The 12,673-nt window shown below is 47.7% G+C and overlaps 1 protein-coding gene across 1 annotated transcript in view; it reads right to left on the bottom strand.

Annotated features, from left to right (window-relative positions):
• The window catches only part of CUNH16orf96 (chromosome unknown C16orf96 homolog), a 33,853-nt gene extending 23,939 nt beyond the window's left edge, over positions 1-9,914 (bottom strand). The window contains exons 1-4 of the mRNA XM_040634445.1: positions 9,481-9,914; positions 1,682-1,786; positions 254-334; positions 1-91 (exon numbers count right to left, since the gene is read on the bottom strand). Of these exons, the coding sequence (XP_040490379.1) occupies positions 1-91; positions 254-334; positions 1,682-1,786; positions 9,481-9,900 (697 nt within the window). The 5' untranslated portion in view covers positions 9,901-9,914. The remainder of the gene's footprint in view (positions 92-253; positions 335-1,681; positions 1,787-9,480) is intronic.
• Between the last annotated feature and the right edge of the window lie 2,759 nt (positions 9,915-12,673).

Consider the following 12,673-nt stretch of genomic DNA (forward strand, 5'->3'; position numbering starts at 1 on the left):
TCACGGGGGTGAACATGGCCTCGTGGAGGCTGCTCCAGAGTACCACGTCCTCAGCTTTGGGGATGGTGAGGATTTTGCTCTGGAGAGAAACCTGGGGGGCAGGAGAGGAGGTTGAGAGTGAGGGGTAACGCCCTCAGTGGCTCCTTTGTCCACACTTGCCTTTCCAGATGGTGTTCTCTTCCTTACTCTTCCCTGTCCCCAGGGCCCTGGGCCTGGAGGTCAGGGGACTGGGAAGGGAAGCAGAGGCTCTCACCACTTCCCGCTGCAGCGCACTCATCTTCCTGTTCTGTCCTTTCAGATCTTCAAACAAAGTATCCATTCTTTCTGGCTGCATCTGTCAAAAAAGCCAAGTCCGTGGGCCAGGAGTGCAGATTCTGGTCCTAGCCCTGCTTCCCCCACAGCTCAAAGACAAGGACTCAGCTCTAGGTGACAGAGTCAGAGAAGGAAGAAGAGACCCCAAAGCAAGTGTTTCCCAGTGAGTGGGAAAGGAGTGGAAGAGGGTTTCCTGGGAAAATAATTTTGGAAAATGTTGGGCTTAAAAAGTATTCGATGGGGGGCGCCTGGGTGGCACAGTGGTTAAGCGTCTGCCTTCGGCTCAGGGCGTGATCCCGGAGTTCTGGGATCGAGCCCCACGTCAGGCTCTTCCTCTATGAGCCTGCTTCTTCCTCTCCCACTCCCCCTGCTTGTGTTCCCTCTCTCGCTGGCTGTCTCTCTCTCTGTCGAATAAATAAATAAAATCTTTAAAAAAAAAATACCAATTTAAAAATTAGAAAAATGTCAGGAATGATTATTTTAAAACAAACTCATAGGATTTTTATTTAAAAAGTTGAGATGAATCTTTTTAGTGTTTTGGTCTGTTTGTTTGTTTTTCTTTTTAGTGTTTTGTGATGCCCTTTCTCCTCAGATGGGAGCTACCCAGACTGAGTTCTCACAGCTGCCATGACAATCAAATGTATACATTGACCTGTGAATTGGGGATAATACACTAAACCATGCTCTCTGGGGGCAAGTTGTAAAACTTCAGCCACAATACCAGCCTGCTGGTGTGGAGACCTGGGCTCTGAGCGCAGCTCTGACCCACCAGCTGTGACCTCTCACTTCAGGGATTCTGTGTCCTTCCACATCATGGTAAGGAGTGAGTATGTACCTGGGTTGATGTCCTTGTGGACTCCAAAGGGAGGTAGACTGTATGCCTGTGCTAAGTTTGTTCCACTTTTCAGTGTGGACAGAGCTTTACAGAATAGGAAAAGCTGTTCTCTTTCTGCTATGTTGGTGGAATGCAAGCCTGGAGTCTTAGTGGGCACCTGCCTGAGAATGAAGCCAACCCACAGAAAAACATCACTGACAGAGTGATGTTGATGCGGTGTGAGCACCTAGATCTGGCTGTACCTGAAGGCAACTGTGGACTTTTTAGTAAATGAGATGCTAAATTCTCTTCTTTTGCCTAAGCCAGGATGAACTAGGTTTTCTATCATCTACAAATGATGTCCTAACACAAAGGATGGAAGCCATGGAGAGTTTAGTGGGATGGGCCAAGTGGCTGGGCCATGTCAAACCCCTTCTCCTGCCGTCATAACTGTGTTCTTTGACTAAGAACAGGCTCCCTAGATATACCCTGTCACCCCAACCACCTGAGGTCCAAGCAGCATGGCCAGCATAGAGGATGCTGGAGAGGGTCTACCTTGTCTACTATGTTCTTCAGTCTGTCCACATCCTTCCTGAGAGTTTCAGTGGTGACCTTGAGTGCATAAATGTCAGTAAGCAAATCCTGCAGAGTCTTCATGGACTAAAGAGGAAGAAGAAGGGAACAAGTGAAGTTGGGTGTGGCTCAGCTCCACCACTGACTGGGATGGTAATTGCATCTTCCCAGGTTTTAGATTTCATAATCATAAAATGAGTATAAAAAATGTAATGATGAGGGACGCCTGGGTGGCTCACTCAGTTAAGCATCTGCTTTTGGCTTGGGTCATGATCCCAGGATCGAGTCCCTCATTGGGCTCCTCGCTCAGCGGGGAGCCTGCTTCTCCCTCTGCCTGCTGTTCCCTCTGCTTGTGCACTCTCTCTCTCTCTCTCTCTCAAATAAATAAGTAAATTTATTTTAAAAATGTGATGATAAAAAAAAAAAGGGATGATGTATATGAAGGGCCCAGTGCATAGTTAGGCATTCAGCTAACAAAAGCAACAAACAGCAAAATGGCAAAAGTCCTTCTTATCAGTAATTACATTAATGTAAATGGATTAAACTTTCAGTTAAAAGGCAGACATTGGCAAAATGGATAAGAAAACATGATCCAACCTCATGCTGTCTACAAGAGACACAATGTATAGTCAAAGATACAAACAGGTCAAAACCAAAAAGACAGTAAAAGATATACCATGCAAGCAGTAATCAAAAGGGAACTGGAGGGGCACCTGGGTGGCTCAGTGGGTTAAGCATCTGCTTTTGGCTCAGGTTATGATCCCAGGATCCTGGGATCGCACCGCATCAGGTTCCTTGCTCAGCAAGGAGTCTGCTTATCTCTCTCCTATTGCCCCTCCCCCTGCTCATGCTCTCTCTCATTTACACAACACTCTCTCTCAAATAAATAAAAATCTTTAAAAAAAACTCGTGAACTGGAATGGCTATACCACTAATATTAAATAAAATAGACTCTAAGACAAAATTTGTTGCTAGAGACCCAGGGGGACATTTATAATGATAAGATGGTCCATCCATCAGGAAAATATAATAATTATAAACATACATGCACCTAAAACATAGCCCCAAAAATATATGAAACAAAAATGGACATAACTGAAAGAAGAAATAGGCAATTCAACAAGAATAGTCAGAGACTTCAATACCCCATTTTCAATAATGAATAAAACAACTAGATAGAAGATCAGCAAGGACATAGATTTGCACAACATTTTTTTAAAATATTTTATTTATATATTTATTTGAGAGACATAAAGTGAGAGAGAGGGGCACCTGGGTGGCTCAGTCACTTAAGCGTCTGCCTTCAGCCCAGGTGGTGATCCCAGGACACCTCTCTCTCTCTCTGTGTGTGTCAAATAAATAAATAAAATCTTTAAAAAAAACCAAGAAACCGAAAGCAAGAGAGAGAACACGGGCAGGGGAAGGGGCAGAGGGGGAGGCAGAAGCAGACTCCCTGCTGATTAGGGAGTCCGATGCAGGGCCCAATCTCAGGACCCCAAGATCATGACCTGGGCCAAAGTCAGACACTTAACCAGCTGAGCCACCCAGGCGCCCCTAGATTTGCACAACATTATAAACCAATTAGACATAACAGACATCTACAGAACACTCCATTCAACAATGGCAGAATATACATTCTTCTCAAGCGCATACAGAACATTCTATAGGACAGACCTTATGCTAGTCTATAAAACAAGTCTCAATACATTTTAAAAGGACTGAAATCATTCAAAAAGTGTACTCAGACCACGATGGATTTAAATAAAAAATCAACAACAGAGGAAACTATTGGAAATTCACAAATAAATGGAAATAAACAACTCTCTCCCAAATAACCAATGGGTCAAAGAAGAGATCACCAAGGAAATTAAAAGAAAAAACACTTTGAGATGAATTAAAATGAAAACATAACACACCAGAACTTACAGGATGCAGCTAAAGCTAACTTTAAGACACCGGAAAAAAAACAGAGCAAACTAAACCCAAAACAAGTAGAAAAATGAAAGCAATAAAGAGTGAAATGAAATTAATGAAAGAGAGAACAGAAAAAGAAGAGAGGAAATCAATGAGGCTACAAGCTGGTTCTTTGAAAACGTCAACGAGGTTAGCAGATCTTTAGTGAGACTGACCAGGAAAAAAAAGGGAAGAATCAGAAATGCAGGAGGGAACATTACTATTGACCCTACAGAAATAAAAAGACTTATGAAGGAATCCTATCAACAACTGTAGGCCAACACATTAGTTAAGGTGGATGAAATGGACAAATTCCTAGAAAGACACAAACTACCAACACTGACTCAAGAAGAAATAGAAAATCTGAATAGACCCAAGACAAATGAAGACATTGAAATAGTAATAATAATAATAATAATAATAATAATAATAATAAAATACCACAAAGAGAGGCCCAGGCCCAGGTGGCTTCACCAAGGACTTCTATTAAACATTTATTTTTTAAAATTTAATTTTTAAAAAAGATTTTATTTATTTATTTGCCAGAGAGAGCGCATGAGAGCGAGCGAGAGCACAAGCAGGGGGAGCGGCAGGCAGAGGGAGAAGCAGGGAGCTTCCTGCTAAGCAGGAAGCCCCATGTGGGACTCGATCCCGGGACCCTGGGATCATGACCTGAGCCAAAGGCAGACGCTTAACTGACTGAGCCACCCAGGCATCCCTAACATTTTATTTTTAAGTAATCTTTACATCCAACATGGGGCTCAAACTTACAACCCCAAGATCAAGAGTCACCTGTTCTCCCAACTGAGCCAGCCAGGTGCCCCTTCTATCATAAATTTAAAGGAGAATTAATACTAATTCTTCACAGACTTTTCAAAAAAATAGCAGAATTCCAAACTTATTCCATGAGGCCAATATCACCCTGATACCAAAATGAGACAAAGACATCATAAGAAAACTAGAATATAGATGCAAAAATCCTCAAAATACTAGAAAACTGAATCCAGTAACAAATAAGACAAACAACCCAATTAAAATGGGCGAATATCTGAATAGGCATTCCTCCGAAGATAATATTCAAACAGCCAATAACCACATGAGAAGATGCTCAACATTAGTCATCAGGGAAACACAAATCAAAACCACAATGAGATACCACTTCATACCCACAAGGACGGTTAGAATCAAAAGTCAGATAATAATGAGGAGGCGGAAAAATTGGAACCTTCCAGACACCGCTGGTGGGAACGAAAAATGGTGTGGCCATTTTAGGAAACGGTGTGGCAGTTCTTCCTAAGACTGAACACAGAATTACCAAATGACCCAGCAAGTCTACTCCTAGGTATATATCCAGAAGAAATGAAAACATCGGTCCACAAACTTGTATCGGAGTATTTATAGCAGTATTCGTAATAGCCAGAAGTGGGAACGACCCTAGTGTCAATCAAAGGGCAGATGATAAGCAAAACATGATATATTCATAATATGGATTATTATTCAGCCATAAAAAGGAATGAAGTACTGATTCCAGAAAGATGAACCTCAGAAATGTGATGCTAAGTAAAATAATCCAAACAGGGGTGCCTGGGTGGCTCAGTGGGTTGAGCATCGCCTTCAGCTCAGGTCATGATCCCAGGGTCCTGGGATTGAGTCCCGCATCGGGCTCCTTGCTCAGTGGGGAGTTTGCTTCTCCCTCTGCCTGCCACTCCCCCTGCTATGCTGTGCTCTCTTTCTCTCTCTCGCTCTCTCCCCCTTTCTGACAAATAAATAATTTTTTTAAAAAAATTTACAAATCACACACATGGCATCACAGATCCACAATATGTAAATAACTCTTTTTAAAGATTTATTTATTTTAGAGAGAGAGAAAGCGTGCGTGCATGTACAAGCAAGGTGGGGGGGCAGAGGGAGAGAGAGAGTCCTCACGCAGACTCCCCGCTGAGCATGGAGCCCAACTCAGGACTCAGTCCCAGCACCATGAGATCATGACCTGAGCCAAAACCAAGAGCCGGCCACTCCACCAACTGAGCCACCCAGACGCCCCATATATAAAGAACTCTTACAACTCAACAATAGAATGACAACCCAGTGAAAACTGGGCAAATAATCTAAATAGGCATTTCTCCAAAGAAGAGATACAAATGGCTGCTAGGCACAAGAAAAGATGCTCAACACATGTAGTCACCAGGGAAATGCAAATCAAAACCACAATAAGGTACGCTTCAGACCCACGAGGGGGCTAGAATCAGAGACAGACACTAAGAAGTGTGCGTGAGGAGTGGAGAAATTGGAGCCCTCACACGCTGTTGGTGGGAACGCAAAATGGTGCAGCTGCTTTGAAACAGGCTGGCGGTTCCTCAAACTTGAAACGCAGTGATCATACGATCCAGCAATTCCATGACGAGGTACATGCCCAGGAGAAATGAGAACATACGTCCACAGGAAAACGTGTACCCCACTGTTCACAGGGGCCACGACTCCTAACAGCCTGCGAGTGGAAACAGCCAAATGTTCACCAACGGATAAACGAAAGTAGTCTATCCATCTAGCGGAATAGCGTTTGGCGATGATAAGAATCAAGTGCTGATCATGTGACAGCATGGATAAAACTTGAAGGCGTCACGGTAAGTGCAAAAGTGGGGTTCAAGGAGGAGCAGGAAGGAGAATGATAGCTAATGGTTAAGGGTTTCTTGGGGCGCTGTTGAAAATGTCCTAAAATTGACTGTAATAGTCGCAGAAATCTGTGAATATACTAAAATCCCTGAACTGTACAATTAAAATTTTTTAAAGTAGGCTCCATGCCCAAGGTGGGGCTTGAACTCACAACCCTGAGATCAAGAGTTGCACACTTTCCGGACTGAGTCAGCCAGGCGCTCCTGAACCATACCCTTTAAATGGATGACTATTCTGGTATGCACACGAATATATGTATGAATATATTTCAACGAAGCTGTAAAAAAAAAATAGCATTTTTGTCTTAGAAAAAATTGGGGGAAGTTCAACAGTCTGTTCGATGGGTGTTTGGGAGTTAATTGTGTTGGGAGTGGGGGTGCCCGGGTGGCTCAGTCTTAAACATCTGCCTTTGGTTCAGGTCATGATCCTGGGCTCCTGGGATCGAGCCCCACATTGGGCTCCCTGCTCAGCGGGGAGCCTGCTTCTCCCTCTCCCTCTCTCCCCTGCTTGTGCTCTCTCTCTCTCTCAAATAAATAAATAAATAAATAAATAAATAAATAAATAAAATCCTTAAAATAAATAAATAAAACTCCGGTTCTGGGTAGGGCCTGGGAGCCATAGACAGAACCTGGGAGCCACAGGCGGGGCCTGGGAGCCTGCAATTCTGGGAGAGCTCCGCAGGTGGGGCTGGTGCTCCAACAGGCTCGGGAAGCCCTGGGTCCGAGCCTCCCGAGGGGGCTTCTGGGACAGGTACATACTCTGAGCAAGGGAGCTCAGTTTTCCTTGCTCAGTAGTTCTCGACAGGGCGAGTGGGTCCCTAGCCGGCAATTGGCAAAGTCTGCAGACAGTGTTGGTGGTCACCACTAGGGGTCGCTCCTGGCACCTGGAGGGTGGAGGCCAGGGAAGCCGCCCACCATCCCCCAGGGCACAACACAGTCCTCACCACAGACAATTATCTGTGAGGGTGAGGGACATCGCAACCTCAGCCCGTCTAGTAAGGACTTGTTTCAGTGCCCGAGCCCCAGATCTGGTGGTGTGCTAACCATGCCTGTGGAGCGTCACAAACCTTTCTGGAGCCCCCTTGTTGCTGGCCCGTTTTCTGGGCACCATTCACCCCGTCTGGGGTGGTGCTAGGACTGGCAGGCTAGTCTTTCCCCATTTTGGGCCCTCAAACCTTGACAGGTGTTTGTAAAGAACGGCAGAGGACACTAACCCAGTCAGCCCCAGAGGAAGGGGGGTCAGGGGCAGGTGAGGTGACCTGGACATCGACATGACATTTGGTCTGCCAGCCTGACTGGCTGGTTGGTGCAGACACTTAGCTAAGCAGCTTGCACCATCCCAGAGCCAGCTACCATGGCAACCCCCTTGAAGGGGTGGGGCTGGGAGGCAGTCATTGTGGTAACCCCTGGCAACCTCAGCCAGGCCTGGAGTTGGAGGGGGACACATTCTCCAATTCTGGGTGCGCAAACAGTCCTCTGAGGGCTGCACAACCGTGTCCAAGCCTGTCCGCCAGCCCCCTTCGCGGGCGGACTGGGTCACTCTGGGTACCGTGCATTCTAGAAGCATCCACCCATCAAGGCAGGCCCAGGGTCAGGCTGCTCCAACACGGTGTCCACGTTCCCAGCCTCCAAGGCCTCCATAACCTGAACTCGCCCACCCATGCAGGCCTCTTTGGCTCTAGCGACAATTCCTGTCTTCAAGTCTGTCTTGTCTGACATGAGCCGTGTGGCCACTCTAGCTCTCTGCTGATTGCCTCCTGCAAGGAATATCTTTTTTCTATCCTTTTACTTTCAATCTATTTGTCTTTGAATCTAGAATGTGTATCTTGTAGAAGGTATAGTTAGATCATGTCTTTTTTTTCTTTTAATCGATTCTGCCACTCTCTGCTCTGTGTGTGTGTGTGTGTGTGTGTGTGTGTGTGTAACACGAAGAATTCAGTGGCATTCAGTACATTCGCAAGGTTGGCAACTGCCACCACTATCTAGTTTCCGAACATTTTCATCACTCTGAAGAGAAATGCCGTACCCATCAGCAGTCACTCCCACAGCCCCCACCTCCTAGCCCCTGGCAAATGCCAATCCACTTTCTATCACTACCGATATCCCTGTTCTAGATGTTTCATAGAAACAGAAGCATGCAGTATGTGGTCCTGTGTGGCTGGCTGCTTCACTGAGCACCTGATTTAACGTTGGTCCATGTTGCCTTGCCTCTCAGCCCACCTTGGCCAGACTGCACCCTCTCCCTGTCCCTCAGGGCTCCGGTGCCTGACTTCACTAAGGTCCCGGTCATCCCAGTTTCCCTGCTCAGTTCAAGTCTCTGGGTAATACTAACAGTGACCGCTGATTGGATGCCCAGAATACCTCGAGCTCTGTGCTGAACACTTCCCATACATTATCTTGTTTAGTATCAATCTCGAGGTAATCCTGGGAGGAGGAAACCATGATCATCCCTCGACTGTTCCAGTGGGTAAGTGACAGCATGCTCAGCACTCCACACTCTTATGCCTTTCACCGACTCTCTTGGCCCAGGTTTGCACCAGCTCCCCATTTTCTGACACTGTGTGACCCCGAGGGGGTTAACCTCTCAGTGCTTCAATTCCTCACCTGTAAGCCGGGGATCATAACTGCACCTGTCTCACAGAGGTGCTGTGAAGATCAAAGGAGCTAACAGACCTAAGCCTCTGGCTCACCTGGAGCATGGTGAGTGCTGCTTCTAGTGGCTTCCCTGGGGAGGGAGCCAAACAGAGCCTGGAGGGTGAAGGGGACAGTGAAGAGATGAGGGAACTAGGGAATGGCGGAAATCTGGTGTTTCCAAACTCTTTTCATCACTGCAAAAGGAGACCTCATAACCACTAGGCTATCTTCTCCCCGTCCCCTCCTTCCCCCAAACCCCTGGCAACCACCAGTCTGCTTTCTGTCTCTATGGATTTGCCTGTTTCATACAAATGGAATGTGTAACCTTTTATGTCTGGCTTCTTTCCTCAACACTTGACAAAGGATGAAGGCCTGGAGCTTTGGCTCTGCCTGACTCCAAAGCCCCACTCCTGCCCCAGTGTTTGGGGACAGCCCATCACAAGGGGCATAAGGGAATAGGGGGTTAGATGCCCGGGAGGAGAGCAAGGAGGGCAGGAAGCTTCTGGAGGCCAGGTGGTTTACCTTTGCAGTGGCCTCTTCATTGCCCTCCACCATCTTCCGGAGCTTTATCAGGTGCCAGAGGTCCTGGGCAGGTTGGCCCTTGCCCTGGCTGCCCTCCAGCAACTGGGAAGTGGAGGGCAGGTCCTGCAGCACCGCCAGCTGGCTCTCCATCTTGTCGATGCGGCTCACCACATGGTCAAAGACATTGCTGAGCCTCTTCATGGGGCTGAGGACGGGCTGGGCGTCTGCTTCCCGGGGCATGAACACTACTGGTGAGGTTTGGAGAAAGTCCTCATCTCCCGAGAGGACCTTCTTGAGCTCGGCCATGTGGATGTGCTCCAGGATGCCCTGAAGCAGGAGGTGCAGGGCCTTGAAGTTCACCACCCCGCACTGTGGGATGGCGATGTTGACCAGCTCGGAGAAGGTGAGCGAGAAGCTCATCCTGCAGGGAGGCTCTGCAGGGCTGGGCGGCTGGGCGTCTTTGGGGACAAGGGGTGGCTTTCAGGGAACCCACGAGCTGTGCGGACAGGTCCTCAGAGGCCCCGGGAGGCTGTAGGTCATGGCGGTCAGAGAGAAAATGGCCTCTGTCCAGCGGAGCTCAGATGAGAGCCTCTGGTTGCTAGGACACCAAAGAACATGGGCGAGCCGGCGTGCTTCTGAGAGCCCGGAGTGGGGCAGGGTGGGTGCGCAATTAGAAGCTGCTGGCTGTTCGAACAAACGGACGGTCAGCCTTTCGGTTCAAGCCCTTCAGTTACGGAAGACCGATGACCCCTTCCAAGAAGCACGCAGTGAAGGTGATGGGGAGGCAGCAAGCTCCTCGGAAGCCTCTAGAATTGGGACAGGAGAGAGTTCTCGGAGTTAGGAGAGCCTGGGTTTTGAGAAAAGAGGATGTAGAGAAAAGAGTCTGAAGAGCGAAGCTGGTCTCAGACCCGCGGCAAAAGCCCCACGGGTGTTCGGGTTTGTGGTGGGGGTGGGGGTAAAAAGAGGAAGAGGCAGCTGGCTTCCCACAGGTCTGAACGCTGCATGGCCCTGCCCACCGAGGGGCACCCATGAGGACGGCCTTGCCAAATCTTGCTCTGTTCTCCCCTAGAGCAGGGGCTCGTGAACATCCCAGTGTCCCGAGGACACAGCTGTGAGCCAGCTGCCACAGGACAGGGAAACCGCTTGGGCCCCCGTGTGGTTAGGCCGCACTTGTGTCAATTCTTGGACAAGAAAACGGCAGCCTGCTCATCCTGGTCTCTGAGGGAAGTCTCAGGGAAGGTCCTTGGCTTAACCCCTGGAGCCCCGACTCCTGGCCCATCCCATTGTCCCGGACATGATACACGCTGCTTATATACAGTGCATGGCCGGAGCCCTGCTCAGGGATGTTGTTGGCTAAGGGGAAATCTCCCCCAGCTTTCCCCACAGAAAGTGGAGCACCTGTCCACTGTGGGTTTATGGAGATGGATGCATGACTCTTTCTCAACAGCTACGTGACCTTGTGCAAATGACTTAACCACTCTGAGTCTCAGCTTCACTGCCTACTAAATTGGAAATAAAACCTTCCATGTGGGGTTGCGGCAGGGAGGGGCACTGTGTGTGCGTGCGCATGTACGCGCCCGTGTCTGTCCACACAGAAACAAGACGTGAAGTGCCACGCCACTATGACTCAAAAGAATTCTTTTCCCCCAGAACTGACCTGATACCTTACTCCTGCCAATGATCGTGGCCATTGGAGAGAGAGCCCAGGAGACTCGTTATGAATTTAATGGAAGTGTATTTTCAGGGATGTTGTTTGCTAATTACATGTTCTTGACCTGACATCAGCAAATGCTTCTGCTGAAGCCATTACTACTCTAGCCACAAAAGCTAGTTCTTTCAGAAACAGGGCACTCGTGTTGGGACTCTCCACGCTACCACAGCCACTACTCTCCAGACACACCAGCCTGCTTTGAAAGAATTGCTTAATTACATTAAAGCAATTTGCTCACCTCAAGAGACAATAACTAACTAACTAACTAACTAACTAACTAAATAAATAAAATGACAACAATAACAGCAACAAGAAAACACATAAAGACCCACTCCTGGTGTGAGAAATGGTACTTATATCCCCAGTTCAGTCTGGATCCCACTTGGATACTCTTTTTTTTTTTTTTTTTTTTTGGGTAACAGTTTTATTGAGATATAATTCCCACACCATACAATCCACCCATTTAAAGTATACAATCCAGTAACTTGTAGTGTATCACAGAGCTGGGCACCCATCACTGCAGTCAACGTCCACACATCACCCTAACAAGAAACGCTGAACCCATTAGCACGTGCTCCCCATTTCCCCCACCCCTCCAGTGCCTGGCATTCATTAACCTACTTTCTGTCTCTACGGATTTGCCTACTCTGGACATTTTGTATAAATGAAATCATATCATTTGTGGCCTTTTGTAACTGGTTTCTTGCACCAGCATCATGGTTTCAAGATTCATCCCCATTGTGGCAGGTGTCAATACTTCCTTCCTTTTTATAGTTGAGTCATATTCCACTGTATGGATAGACCAGTTTTTAATCCATCCTCGGATGGATATTTGGGCCAATTCTACCTTTTCAATATTGTGGGTAATGCTGTTACAAACAGTAGTGTACAAGCCTTCAGTTACTTGGTATTGATGGCTAGGGGCAGAACTGCTGGGTCAGACGGTGAGTCTGTGTTAACACTTTGAGGAACTGTCAGACTGTTTTCCACAGTGGCTACAGTATTTTACATTCCCACCCCCAGCTATGGAGGTTCCCATTTCTCTCCATCATCATCAACACTTGTGATTGCCCATCCTTGTCATCAGAGCTGCAGTGGGTGTTGGATACTCCTTGCTTTGTGGCCATCAGGCATCAGGCTTATAGCCACCTGCCATACGCTCACTTATCCTGGGCATCAGGATGGTTGTTTGAGATTTTCAGATGTTTAACATGACCATGCCTCCAGTGGACCACGTTTCCCTGAAAAGAATGCCCAGAAACCTCGGAAAAGATGCAAGCACAGGCTAGCCGGGGCGGCGCCCAGGGGAACAAGCTCTCTCTCTTCAAGCACACCACGCCAACTGTGGTGCCCACGCAGGGGCGATGCAGATGGAGGACCTTTCCCATCCCAAGCTTGTCTCCGAACCTAGCACATGTTATAGACGACACAACTGCCATCCCAGCGAACCGTACATCCACAAGCAGGTCGTGTAGCCCTGGA

Source organism: Ursus maritimus, unplaced genomic scaffold, assembly GCF_017311325.1.
Source record: "Ursus maritimus isolate PB19 unplaced genomic scaffold, ASM1731132v1 scaffold_2, whole genome shotgun sequence".
Taxonomy (NCBI): domain Eukaryota; kingdom Metazoa; phylum Chordata; class Mammalia; order Carnivora; family Ursidae; genus Ursus; species Ursus maritimus.